Below are 13,578 nucleotides of genomic sequence, written 5' to 3'. Positions count from 1 at the left end.
ACAGTCCTCTCTGACCCACAGGCAGTAAAAATTCTCTCTAGTTGAAATCAGTCATTTGCAAAATCATTATTGTTGAATAGATATTAGTTATTGGGCATTTACACTCATTTGTATCCTGTATGACATTTATAAATAAAACAACATTTTTAAGCTTTGAATCTTCTCATCTCACTGCCTCACCAACCTGGCCCTTGAGGGAGACAAAGAGAAAAGAAGGAAATCCTCACGCTGGATAGGGTGGAACTGGATCATGTGATCACATAATGACTTACTGCTGTTTCCTTTTCAGCTTCTTTGTTGCGATAGAATAAAACACAGAGTTCGGAGTCTGCACAGATAGAGATGATCACAATACGGCCAGCATAATGCTAAATGTCTTCTTAGAATTTAAATAAGTACAAAATTTAATGAAAATAAACTGTTAGGCCCTAACATTTCTAGGTATTTAAATCAATCACATAGAACTATAAGATATTTTCTAAAGGTAGACTAACACAATTTTTTTTAGTTTCTAACGTAGCGGGAGGCATCTCTTAATACGACCACCAGATATCCTCAGAACAAACTGCTGCCAGTTGATTTTCAGCTGTAAAAAAGATTATTAACAAGTGAAGACGTTGCAGTTTCACCACAATGTTGTTCCCTGAAAGCAGCAGAGCCCTGATAGGCTAATCCACACCATGTGACCTCAGGATGGTGGAGAAACGTGCGTCTGGTATCTGGATCACGTTGGTCTCATCGGTAGTCTGATAATTCTGATACAACCAAATTTCAATTATGGTTTTCTTTAGGCTCCAGGGTCAGGAATAGTAAAATATCTGATCTTAGGTCAGTCTGGATCATTATTAGTTGTGATCATATAGAAATTAATTTTCAGTGAGCCCAATGATAATGTCATCATGTCCAATCACTGCAGACGTGATCAAAAGAATCCTTTAAAACAATGCTGCATCCAGATGATGAACTGGGTCACCACTAGAACCTGGTGGACCGCTCCTCAGGCTGATCCCTACATCTCTCTGAGGAGGTAATAAAATATTCCAAATATAATTAAAATAATCTTTATGTAAAAGTTTATGTTGGGTTTTTTTTTTTGAGAATCTGCTGAATCATTATTTTGTTACAGTCCAACTCTATCCAGCCATAAATGAAGACTTTAGACTAAAACACACCCCTGTGTTACACATGGAGCAGTCAGTCCTCCTCTGTCACGAGGTGTGATGAAGCTCCGCCCTCACCTGCTTCACCTTTTTCCCACTCAGGAGACACGCGAACCGGGAAACGTAGATTCTGCATCTGTTGCTCAGGGAGGAGACAAAAACTTCAATGCTGCTGCTTCTTCCTGTCGTTAGTTTGCCTGAAAACACAACTCCAAGCGGATTTATGGGAAGTTAGAGAGAAGCCAGCCTCTTTCTTCAGAGACAAGATGGCATCCAGTGTCGAGGAGGATCTCTGCTGTACCATCTGTCACAACATCTACAAAGATCCCGTCATTCTGTCCTGCTGCCACAGCTTCTGTAAAGCTTGTCTGAAGCAATGGTGGAGGGTGAACCCGTCGCACGAATGCCCGCTTTGCAAGAGGAGATCTTCAAAGGTGAACCCACCCTTAAACCTGGCGTTAAAGAACATATGTGAGACTTTCAACAAAGGAAACCAAAGACCTTCAGGCGCTCTCTGTTTTTTGCATTTCAACAAACTCGATCTCTTCTGTCTGGATCATCAGCAGCCGGTGTGTCTCGCCTGCAGCGACTCAGAAAAACACGCCAGGCACACGTTCAGACCCATCGATGAGGTGGCTCAACAACATAGGAGGAAACTTCTGGAAATTCTGGAGCCCTTAAAGGACAACGTAACAGTTCTCCATAGAGTAAGAAGGAACGCCGACGAAACTGCAAAAGTCATTAAATTGCAGGCGTGCCACTCAGAGAAGCGAATTAAGGAGCAGTTTAAGAAGCTTCACCAGATTCTAAAAGAGGAAGAGAAGGATAGGCTGGCTGCCCTGAGGGAGGAAGAGAAGCAGAAGAGTCTGATGATGAAGGAGACCATTGACGGTCTGACCAGAGACGTGTTAGCACTTTCAGGCATGATCAGAGCTGCAGAACAGGAGCTGAGAGCAGAAGACGTCCACTTCCTGAGCAGGTACAAGGATGCAGTGGAGAAAATCCACCAGCGCCCCCTGCTGGATGATCCACAGCTGCCCTCCAGAGCGCTGTTAGACGAGGCCAAACACCTGGGCAACCTGGGCTTCAACATCTGGACCAAGATGAAGGACGCAGTCTCCTACACTCCTGTGATTCTGGATCCAAACACTGCCTGTCCCAAATTGTCTCTCTCCGAGGATCTGACCAGCGTGAGACGAGGACAGAGGCAGCAGCTCCCCGACAACCCAGAGAGGTTTGATGAATATTGGTCAGTTCTCGGCTCCAACGGCTTCAATGCTGGGGTTCACAGCTGGGAGGTGGAGGTTGGAGAGAGTACATACTGGTTACTGGGTGTGGTGGCTGAGTCTGTCCAGAGGAAGGGTCCCATCCTGAATGGATTGTGGGGGATACGCTTCGATGAAGGCAAATACTCTGTTTGGTCAGCGTCAGGTAAAGACGCTGATGTCAAAGAGCAGATACAGGACAAGACGATCAGGGTGAACCTGGATTGGAACAGAGGAAAGCTTTGGTTCTCTGGTGCTGATTCGAACACACACATACACACCTTCACACACACCTTCACTGAGAGGGTGTTTCCATTCCTTTACACCGGAGACAAACTGAAAGTGGCACCACTGAAGATCTGCGTGACTGTAGAATAGAGTAGTTAAAGATAAAGATTGAGAAACTGCATTCTCAAAGAGCACAGACAGAACTGTACAATAAAACCATGACAACATGCATACAACATATTCATTACCAACTAATGGCGATGATGAGCAAGCCACAAAATGATGTCAATTAAAGCATTTAACAGGTTTCATTTTTGTCCTTTCTTTTGTTTTCCACATACAGACACAGCATTGACATAACATTAATATTAACATTGACATATTATTTCTATTACTCAAGAAGAGCTAAACTTCACAGAATTAGTTAAAAACCGAATTTCGAATCAGAAATGAAACTACAGTACTGTATAGCTAAATATGCGCTGTAAAGAGGTGGAAGGGGCGTTCACTGTCCTCCTGTGTTCAGTAAATCTGATGAGCCTACGTGGTAGAATAATTTGTCTAAATTTGTCTAGATGCCTAAGAGTGACCAAACGAAAGCTTTTGATAATAATTCAGTATAAATTAAATTACTTTTAGTTCGTAAGTAACTATCGTACTTGTGTATCACATCTACAAATGAAATAATTTGATCCATTTAAAACAAATAAGACAGCACTTTCTTAAATAATAAATTTCCTATGTTCCCTGAACGCCTCGAGTGTCTCCCGTTGGCGTCACCCCAAACCAGGAAGTACTCCGTGGATCCGGATGCTTCGCTGTTCCTGCTTTCTTCTTCCTGGCTCAAATGGCGAGCTCCGCGGGTCCAGGTTGGACCGGATCGGGACTCTGTTCCTTGGGGCTGTTCCTGGTGGGGCTGACGGTGTTGACTGGGCCGGTCGGTGCCATGACCGAAGACGGTAAATGGACCCTCAGCGTTAATAGTGTGAGTCTCCTGTGTGTCCGTGTCCATGTCGACGTGTTTTAATGTTAGCCGACAGATCGGTGAAAAGCATTAGCATTAGCAGGGAAGCTACATGAGTTTACGTCTAGTTTGGTTGTCTCTTCGGCGGCACAGCGTCTCTCATACTGAACTGCGTCACACGTCTAAACGCGTCTCTCTGTCGAAATACGAAATAAACAGGAAATATATATATTGATGTTATATATTTACATTAAATGTTTATGAGGATCAATTGTTGGGAGGGGGGTTAAAGGTCAGCGTCACACATCAAGTTAGCCAAATCTGAGCCAAACTAACTATTTGAATGGAGGTGAAGTCACATCCGGGTCAGTTTAACGCGTTGATTGTCAGCTTCAGCGCGGTTTTTACACCAAAACATGGGATGTGGAAAATTAATATCTGAAACAAGGCAGCAGAAATGTCAGGGATGGGATTCAACTTCTCATTGTCATCTGTTGGTGTTCCAGGAGAATCTGAAGACGCCAGGCTTGTTCTACTACACGAGAACCCTGTTCAACAACAGCTCCATCCACCTGAAGCGTAGGTTCACCCTCCTGGAAGGCGATCAGAGGACCCGCCTGGCGTTTTCAAATTATAATCCCAAAGTCTGAACAGTAACATGTCTGCCACTAGTTAATCTAATCTAATGTATGTATGTGTGTGTGTGTGTGTGTGTGTGTGTGTGTGTGTTAACAGTGGTGTCCGAGGTGTGTAACTCCTCGTCTCCTGTCCAGTTCGAGGTGTCCTGGTATCTGAGGAGCTCTTACTGCTATGATGAAGTCAAGAGCCTGGATGTGAGACATATTTCTTCCCTGCTAATTTCCTCCTGAAGGAGTCCTCTATAATTTTATGTTGACCCAGTTGACTGAGTGATACAGGATCAGAAATCTAATTGTTGATATCATTTGACCTAAATTTGATGGGAGGTCATATTTGCTTCACAGTGGAAGCAGCTAGTGTTAGCGTGGTTGTCTTCAGCCCGTACCGTGCTAAGAAGCTACGCTACTCAAGTTAGCGGATTTGTGAGAGTCATTTGAAGGATGAGGGTCCAGAGTTTGTCGTTTGTGGAATGCTGATGTCACTGGTCGTGATAAGTTTCAGCGCCTATCCGTTCTTGTTTTGTTCGTTCCAGGACAAGTTGGTGCGAACTTACTTCATGTCGCCGAACCTCGAAGCAGGAGGAGGACATGGATATTATGCTTCACACCAGTACCCTCCATTCACCTGCATGGCTAAAGTCAATTTTAATTTGGTGATGCACACACACAAAACCGGTAGCAAAGGAGTAGCAGAGTAGGTTCATGTGGGGATTGTGTTACTAAAGCGAGTGTCTTTGTTTCCCCTGACAGTTCGGTCTGGATGTTTTTGACCCAAAAACCCCACTGACAGAACAGAGCCAGGTGAGAGACCCGTTCTCCTTCCTTGACCTGAACCCAGTTCTTGTTTTAACCTCTGATTGATTGGATCCTGAGTCAGTTTCACATCTAGAGTGGAACAAAGCGGCACAGTGATGCGCAAAATGAAGACTCTAAAATGTGTTTGTTTCTCAGCCAAACAGCAAAAAGCCTGAAGATGGAGGGAGGAAGAGGAGAGCTCTGGAGGTTCCCAGACCGCAGGTGTGCACGTCAGATGAAGAACTCTTCAGTTCTCCGTATCTTTAATGTTATTAAATATTCGTCTTGCCTCCTGTCTCTCAGGCTGCTTTGGAAAAGACAGAGAAATCTTCAAATAAATCAGGAGAACCTCCCAAAAAGGTGAGTCGGTGTCTGGTGGGATCATCACGTGTGTTTATTACAGCAACCTGAAGGTGATTGCTTCAAACTCCTTTGTCTCTCAGACGTCTTCTCCGACTCAATTTGATGTGGTGGCTAAGACCTGGGAGGACGGACCCTACATGTTTATCGTGAGCATAAAGGAAATAGGGAAAAGCCGAGCCTCCGAACACGCCGGACCCTGGAGTCTCCAGCGTCAGTCACACACTGCAGACACCTCACCACAGCTTAGAGCACTTCCTGTTAAACATTAACCTGAAGCAACCTGAAGTGTTTGTTAAGTTGTCACTGTGACACAACCGTTCTAACGATTACGACTATATTCTATGTTACATTTACTATGAAATGTCTAATTCAAGTTTAGTCCGTATTCATTTTGTCTGAAAGGAAAATCCCCTGCTGCTGCAGCTAACGTAGCTAGGCGGCTAGAAAGCTGTCAACAATCCCACACCGCCCGCATGCAATGAATCAGATAGTTGGGTAAGGTGTGGTTGGAGAAAAATGTGATTGTCTCAGATAATGTTCACCGGACATTTTTATCAGTTTGTTGTGTGTCTGAGTCTTGGTCAGGACCAGACGGTCCCTGGGAGTCCGGATGTAACACAGTTCAAAGTCCGACTGGTGGTGTGTGTCTGTCTCTGCAGTGGGGATCAGCATGACGGGACCTCATGACTTCATCTCGCCCTCTGATTGGCCTCTGATGATGGTGAGAACACATTCAGCTGTTTGTGAGTCGTCGACTCGGCTGAAGGCACATTGGCTCCTATTGACAACATTTTAAAACAGGTTATAGATTATCTCTGGGTGTGGTCTAATTCCTGTTTTTCATAGTTATTCTGTTCTGGTGGGTGCACATAAGGGATTATATAACAATAACTCATAACAATAAGGGATTATTGTTCTCGTTCGTGTGGAGGAAGAGTCAGATGACTTGCAGAACTCCTTTTTTAGTTTGTATCCACAGCCTGAACCAGAAAAACTGGGTCAAAAGACAAAGTTGAAAACCTTCATGATACTCAACATCCAAGAAGTTTGCCGACCCCACCGTAGAAAGCCTGTCATTATTCTCCCTGGCCACAGACATTTTTAGCAAACATGTTTTATTCTTTCAAGTACTTTTTTTTTGTCAAGTAAAAATCCAGTTCTGCTGTTAAAACCCGCTCGGTGAATACAGTAAATGCTGTTAATCACTTCAAGAAGTTTGGTTCTGATCAACTCATGCCTAAAGCTGCACAAGTAATCCTGTCTTGATTTCTTTTTCCAGTTCTACATGGGGATGTGCATCGTCTACGTGCTGCTGGCCTTCCTGTGGTTGGTTCTGTCTGCCTGCTACTGGAGGGATCTGCTCAGGATCCAGTTCTGGATTGGAGGAGTCATCTTCCTGGGCATGCTGGAGAAAGCCATTTACTACGCAGAGTTCCAGAGCATCAGATACGAGGGCGTGTCAGGTAGGCGGGAACACACTGGTGGTACTCATGGCAGAAGTGATTCGAGCGTTTGTGGATAAATTATTTCATTGTCCGACAGTCTACGGGGCGGTGGTGTTTGCAGAGGTGATGTCGACGGTGAAGAGGACTCTGGCCAGGGTGTTGGTGATCATCGCCAGTCTGGGCTACGGCATCGTCAAGTAAGTCTTGAGCTGCTTGAAGGGTCGAGGCAGTGTGTGATAACTTCAGGTCACAAAAGGAGAAGCTTGATGGGACTCCTGTTTGTTTGTCTGCGTGTTTGTCTGCGTGTCCCCCAGGCCCAGACTCGGTGCGTTACTCCACAGAGTGGTCGGTGTCGGTCTGCTCTACTTGATTTTTTCCAACATCGAGGGGATCTTAAGAGTCAGAAGTGTAAGTCAGACAAATACTAGCACGCTTTCTCAGTTGTTTTCACACCATCACCCATATGTGTACCTGGTGGAGTTTTGGTTCAAGACATGGTCAGACAAATTATTACCGTCATTCAACAGACAAGTACATCTGCCACTGAATGGCCAAACATGGCCTACAGTGTTTCTCCTTCAATTTAATTTCACATTAAGTAAACTGTGGATGTTCATCCACCCAAAAGAACGATTCAGTCGCTCACACCTGGACTGTTTCACCGCGTGAACCTGGACTGTTTCACCGCGTGAACCTGGACTGTTTCACCGCGTGAACCTGGACTGTTTCACTGCGTGAACCTGGACTGTGCCGGTTGTCGTGCTGTCTTTGAGTGTGGTCCTGTCTAACACGTCTCTCTGTTTAGGACCGGGGCCTCAACAGCAGCGTTAAAGTGTTGTGTGACATAATGCTGGCGCTCATTGACTCCTGTATTGTGTGGTGGATATCCTTTAAATGATCAGCAATAGAATGAAGGTTTAAAATAAATGTATTTTATCCCAGACGTCAGTAAAGTTTATCTGAGATTTCTGTTGCCCGTGTCAAAGTGATGAGTGTAACTTCACATCAGCCACTGGAGGGCAGTAGTGGGTAAAGGATCGTTTCATTTTGTTGTTATACTGTTAAAGCATTGGGCTAAACTGTAAGCTATCGCTATGCTGGTAATGATTAAGCCCCGCCCACCTGGAGCGCCCAGTGGGTTCCTCAAACGTTTGAATGTAAACTGAACGAGGTTACTACAATCAGTCAGTGTTTCGGAATCCTTTGCTTCCACCATTTGCCTCTTCATCCTCCTCCTCATCCTCTGCCAATCAGGTCTGAGTCCCACCACCTGACTGCCCCCTTCTTTTTATCTGTTTTTCTTCTTCTGCTATTCTTTTCTTTGTCTGCAGGCTAAAGATGATGTATTTCTCCTGGCTGCTGTCCCTCTGGCTGTGCTCGACTCTGCCCTCTACTGGTGGATATCCACTACCGCATGCCCCAACCCCCCTTTTGTTTAGTTTTAGATTCTCTTTTGCTTATTTTCTGATTTTCTGCTTTCTTCAGTGTCTGGTTGCGTCTGTCAATACTATTATCAAGCTGTGAACAAGTTTATTGATTACCAGTTTATTCATCTAGTCTTCAACTGTCTTCATGTTCCTTAACTGTGATGTCACATCTTCGTGAGTCTGGCTCAGACGATGAAGCTGCTGAGGCTGAGGAGGAACGTGGTGAAGCTCTCGCTCTACAGACACTTCACCAACACGCTCATCTTTGGCGTCATCGGTACGAACACCTCAGCTTGGGTTTAATATTTGCACTTTTTATCAGGACTTTGAATCTGTGTATGTAATTGTTTATTTCAGCGTCAGTCATCTTCACCATTTGGTACACCAAGACCTTCAGGATGACGACATGTCACTCTGTAAGCGATGCTATTTTAACTGCATGCTGGCGGTGAGTATAAACATGTTATTTATTCTATTTCACCCCTTTTCATGAAATTACTTCCCCTGCAGGACTGGAGGGAGCTGTGGATTGATGAAGCATTCTGGCGCTTCTTGTTTTCCCTCATCCTAATGGTCATCATGTTCCTATGGCGACCATCAGCCAATAACCAGAGGTACGGAGACAGTCTTGGATGCTTATTTTTTAGGGGTTCTTTTTATTGAGGAAGGAAAACCAGTTTTCTCCTCTGTTTGTCAGGTATGCCTTCAGTCCTCTGTTAGATGAAGAGAGTGAGGAAGAGGAGAAGGAGCCCATGGTGAACGATGCTTTCGGTCAGAAATCTTCCCTCCCTTCCCATTCCGTCCGATATCAGTCAGCTGGTTAGTTAGGTCACATGACTTCAGTCCTCACCACGTTTTAATCCTTTGTGTCTCCAGACGGGGTGAAAATGAGAGGCCTGAAGAACGAGACCAACGGGACGGCCAAAGGCAATAGAGTGGTGAGTGGGCACGTATGACATCAGTAAAGATGGCCGCACTTAAGGCGGACGGCGCTCCGTGAGGAACCGCAAACCACTCCTTCTGTTCAAGAGCCGCAACACTAAATTTGAATAGTTTAAAAGTTTAATGGGTTCTCGCTCCACAGAGGATTCTGAAAAATCGGTCTGTTCTGTGATCCTGCTGACAAAACGGAACCTCCTTGGCTCGGGCTACGGGCCAATCAGGCGGTGCCGGCGGCGTTTGGACTTTTACTTACGGCTGTCATTTAGTGTCAGAGTGAACGATGGTTCCAGCGGTGGTGGGTGCCGTAAAGAACTGATAGGGTGGAGACGACCGCTGGGTGTCTGTACACACGCATCCTGGCTCGGCTCTAGAGTCCAGAACACACACACACACACACACGCCGGTGAAGGCTGAGCTGGTAGAACGGCGTGGATTCAGAGTTGAACAGGAAACACTGGTGAACACACCGTCTGTTGATTCTTCCAGGATGAAGATTTGAAATGGGTCGAAGACAACATCCCCACATCCATCGCTGACGTGTAAGTCGTGTTTACGCTGACGCTCAGGAATTTATCATGAATTGGAATCAAATCTTTAATTTTTTATATTTTTCCCCACAGTGCCCTCCCCCCGCTGCTGGACTCTGACGAGGTACGGGGTCAAAACTATGGTGTCATCCATACATCGGTTGTCTTTTTGATACCAGCTTATTTAAATACAAAACTTACTTATAACTTATCCTTAAACTTATAAAATCTTCACACAAAATTGTTTTATGTGTGCAAATGAGACACACACACACACACACACACACACACACACAAATACAGAGGAGTGTAGTTCTCATTGGGAACAGCAGAGGGCAGCAAGCAATCCGCAGAGCGCCGCTGTTGCCATGGTTACATCACACCGTTCATCAGCAAAGCAATGTGACAGATGCGCCTGTCGTTATGGATTATCTTGAATACAAATACTGATTATTGATCGGACATTAAATCACTCTTTATTATTTACTCGTTTATTTTTTACTGAACACATTTATCGTCCGTTTGACCTTCAAACTGGACCTTTTTAAATGATCTAGCAATCCTCAAAGTGCCTCTTATGTAAAAATCAATTTCCCATGTAAGCCGCTGAGAGATTTTAAAGTCCATAGAAATATTAAACACTGGAAATGTGGTTTATGGGCTCTGTTGGGGGGGGAAAGGAGGATGAGAGATATGGAGGACAGGAAAGAGATGTCTGATTTAATCTGCAGACGTGGACGTTAACACTAACAGTGTAATGAATAGGCCTTATTATGGGATGAAATTAAGGGGAAATAATTGCCTGCACTGCTGTTCGTGTCCACACTCCACATTATGTAACAGCGTCTTGCTATTTAGGAGACTAATTAAACATCGGACCTCAATCCAACCGCTACATCACTGTTAGCACGTGTTATGTAACGCATGATGATGAGCAGGAAGTCGGTTTGTTGTCGTTTTTGTATAGATGAGCAGATGTTTACTTTTAGCCTTGTTAGCATCAGAGCTACTGCTTGACTGTCGATTCAGATGCTTTGAACTTCAAATGAACTCTACATTTGTCCTCTTGTTTAGGGACCTGGTTTTTATCCAGTTTAGTTTTTATGATGCTACAGGCTAATGCTAATCTGCTACACAGGAGGAAATGAGATAATGATGATGATAAACGCAGACGCTACTACCTGGATTTTCCATACTTAGACACTTCGATTAAAAAACTTGCTCTCCGATTTACAAAGGGTTAGCTTTATTTAATTTTTTGAGCGCTGCCCAGGAACTAAAACTTTTTAGCATTAACAGCAAGAAGCTGAGACAGCTCCACTGTTTATTCCCAACCGCGCCAAACAATAACGTTCAATGTGTTTTCTGTTGTAGGAAATCATGACGACAAAATTTGAGATGTCCAAGATGGAGTGAAGAAGAAAGGATGGAGCAGAAGAGAATGAATAACGGAGATTAGTATCGATGTATGAGGTTAATTAAAAGAGATTATTCAAAACATTTGCAAAGAGGGAGAGATGAACTGATGGATGATGGAGGGACGGAGCGAGGAGGAGTGTCGGTGTGATTTCACCCCTGAATTTATGAGCTTTGTAAGCCTTGATTGTACATACAGTGGGAGAAATGTCCGCCACAGAGGCTCACAGACCCTTTTTACGTTTTATTTTTATTGCCTGTTTGTATTTATATTTCTATGCAGTATATTTTGAAAAATTCGCTGTTATCCTATCAGGTCCTCTGCTACAAAGCGTCTCATTGCCTTCTCACCGTTTACATGCTGATGTGTGATTTTCAGACGCTAAGTTTTGTCACTCTCCCTGTCCTGCTTATTTTCACGTTAACTAGCTCGACCCGACTTCAGTTGGAGTCTTTAAACCTGTAAAGACCAAAGTTGTGAATCTGTAAAAGTGGAACACTCGCTGATTTCAATGAAAATCTGTATTTGATTCTCATTCTTGACTTTTTGGGAGGTTTTTCACTGAGTGTAGTTTTGATTTTATTTTTTTGCTTTTTTTTTTTTTGTCTTGGTCTTTTGGTGCAATTTGAATCATTAAAATTGTTCACATTTTGAAAGTTTCAAATGGACTGTATATTTTATTGAAGTCTGATTGTCTAATTGTCTTATTCTGGACAATTAATGTTAAATCTAGAAACTGGTTATTAAATTTTTATTTTCCAACATCTTGACCTAAACGTCAAACCTGGTGTTGGTCCTGCTGTCACTAATTTCTTGTCCTTTTAGTTTTGATGACCAGGAAACCATTGATTATCTTTGCAGATGAGTAAGGATGTAATTTAAACAAGCTAAACTAACTTAAAGCTCTGGTTCCGACTTCCCCAACATGATGACATCAGTGTTCGCATCTTTAACAAGTTAATGTGTTCGTGATCCCTCGTCAGCAGGCTAACATGATTACTGGCTCATTGAAGATGTAAACAGTATTAGCTTCTCTAGCAGGCTAACAGTTTGTCAGCCTCTTAGCTGGAGGAGAGGATTTATACTGAGTTATACAAACTAGGGATACGTGAAGTTATGGTGCTAGCATCTCAGTTAACACCACAGCTACCATGTATATACAGTATATACGTATACCCTCAGTGCTCGCTTCTTCTAACAGGTTAACATTGAGATTAGTTCTTTGGTTAATGAGACCATATCCGTGTGTGTGTGTGTGTGTGTGTGTGTGTGTGTGTGTGTGTGTATGTGTGTGTGTGTTATGGGCCTGTACACACATATACAGTTATACAACCTACAAATAACAGCCTAACTAGAGTGGAAAAATAATGGCCTTCGGGGATCAATGAAGTTGATTCTTCTAAATATATATAAAAATTGAAAGAAAGCTTTTCAGGAGACTAACATCAAAGTTGATTCCATGCTAGCAATAGGATTAGCATCTCAAGCGGGCGGTCTGGTGAAGGAGAGGATATATTGTCTGCATTTGTGATTTTAGATAAACTGAAAGCGAACAGGCTGACTGCTGTTTTTAGCTTTTTCAGATGCATTTGAGGCTCAAATTATGAATGTTTTTCTTTAATAAATGAGTTCAATAATGAGTAGACTGCAAGTCAGATTATTCTTATCATCACTTTTTAAACCGGGTGCCGTATTAAATCCGAGTGAAGGAGCTTAATGGAGGTTTTTATTCTGCGTGGGCGCAGAACAGTTTGTTAAATTAGATTATAAAACCAGTAACAAGAAGAAGATCTGTTCCTTCTGAAAATAGTTGCAGGATTCTTTTTTATTCGTGTTTCTTTTAGTCGATCATCTTATCAAAATTTTGGATTTTGAATAAATGGTCGTTGTGTTCTGTGTTTTCATGTCTCTCTTGGTGTTTCACATTTTATTTAGTGTTTGAAAACCCAGACACCATGATTACGTCATTTTACTCAACTCAAATTAAATGACAGCTACTCCAAAGTTGGAACGATTGATTTGAATCCATGAAGTTATTTCTGTATTTAGTTTTTATAATAAAAACCTGGTCATCTAATAACAACCCGGTTCAATACAAAAAAATAAATAAAACTGGTAACCTCCAGATGTCAGTTATATAATGACTGTGTAATAATAAACCATAATTTTATTTTCAACCTTTTGGATTAATTATACTGTAATGTTAAATTTCATTTGGGTATGTTTGTCTTAATGAATTTATTTGTAGTATTAACAGCATCTCAGTCTGGTTCTAACATAAGAAACTACATGAAGTTAATCTGACCACAAAGACACGTCCATCAGCAGGTGCACGTAGGTGTGATCTCTATATTTAGCAGCTGGTGTCTTTACGTTATAATCCTTTATGTTAATCCCTCTGTTCTGC

The 13,578-nt window shown here is 42.9% G+C and overlaps 2 protein-coding genes across 4 annotated transcripts; both read left to right on the top strand.

Moving 5' to 3' along the window:
- The first annotated feature begins 1,264 nt into the window (after window positions 1-1,264).
- Window positions 1,265-2,924, top strand: LOC137596612 (nuclear factor 7, ovary-like). The gene has a single exon (XM_068317285.1). The coding sequence runs from the start codon at window positions 1,427-1,429 to the stop codon at window positions 2,801-2,803; it is 1,377 nt and encodes a 458-aa protein (XP_068173386.1). The 5' UTR covers window positions 1,265-1,426; the 3' UTR covers window positions 2,804-2,924.
- Window positions 2,925-3,425: 501 nt separating this feature from the next.
- Window positions 3,426-11,835, top strand: zgc:162698 (Transmembrane protein 87A-like). 3 transcript variants are annotated; one of them, XM_068317861.1, is made up of 21 exons: window positions 3,426-3,638; window positions 4,124-4,196; window positions 4,353-4,450; window positions 4,789-4,908; window positions 5,006-5,056; window positions 5,207-5,272; window positions 5,354-5,410; window positions 5,494-5,623; window positions 6,073-6,134; window positions 6,693-6,876; window positions 6,956-7,055; window positions 7,173-7,266; window positions 8,190-8,260; window positions 8,456-8,562; window positions 8,643-8,701; window positions 8,796-8,899; window positions 8,983-9,056; window positions 9,162-9,223; window positions 9,714-9,766; window positions 9,848-9,878; window positions 11,129-11,835. In XM_068317861.1, the coding sequence occupies exons 1-21, from the start codon at window positions 3,501-3,503 to the stop codon at window positions 11,168-11,170; spliced, it is 1,776 nt and encodes a 591-aa protein (XP_068173962.1). In that variant the 5' UTR covers window positions 3,426-3,500; the 3' UTR covers window positions 11,171-11,835. The 3 variants fall into 3 exon arrangements, with proteins under 3 accessions (XP_068173962.1, XP_068173961.1, XP_068173963.1); XM_068317860.1 differs by lacking the exon at window positions 8,190-8,260 and adding an exon at window positions 7,664-7,743 and having other exon boundaries at window positions 3,427-3,638; XM_068317862.1 differs by lacking the exon at window positions 8,190-8,260 and adding an exon at window positions 7,664-7,743 and having other exon boundaries at window positions 3,481-3,612.
- The last annotated feature ends 1,743 nt before the right edge of the window (window positions 11,836-13,578 follow it).

Source organism: Antennarius striatus, chromosome 6 (genome assembly GCF_040054535.1).
Source record: "Antennarius striatus isolate MH-2024 chromosome 6, ASM4005453v1, whole genome shotgun sequence".
Lineage (NCBI taxonomy): Eukaryota > Metazoa > Chordata > Actinopteri > Lophiiformes > Antennariidae > Antennarius > Antennarius striatus.
Note: the sequence above shows the minus strand (reverse complement) of the source record. Positions and strands in the feature narration are given on the sequence as shown.

Excerpts from the sequence above, each read along its gene's own strand:
- zgc:162698 (XM_068317860.1), top strand. The coding sequence starts at position 3,501 with ATGGCGAGCTCCGCGGGTCCAGGTTGGACCGGATCGGGACTCTGTTCC. Across the intron at positions 8,900-8,982 it reads CCATCAGCCAATAACCAGAG|GTATGCCTTCAGTCCTCTGT; the intron begins GTACGGAGACAG and ends TCTGTTTGTCAG. Across the intron at positions 9,767-9,847 it reads CCCACATCCATCGCTGACGT|TGCCCTCCCCCCGCTGCTGG; the intron begins GTAAGTCGTGTT and ends TTTTCCCCACAG.
- LOC137596612 (XM_068317285.1), top strand. The coding sequence starts at position 1,427 with ATGGCATCCAGTGTCGAGGAGGATCTCTGCTGTACCATCTGTCACAAC.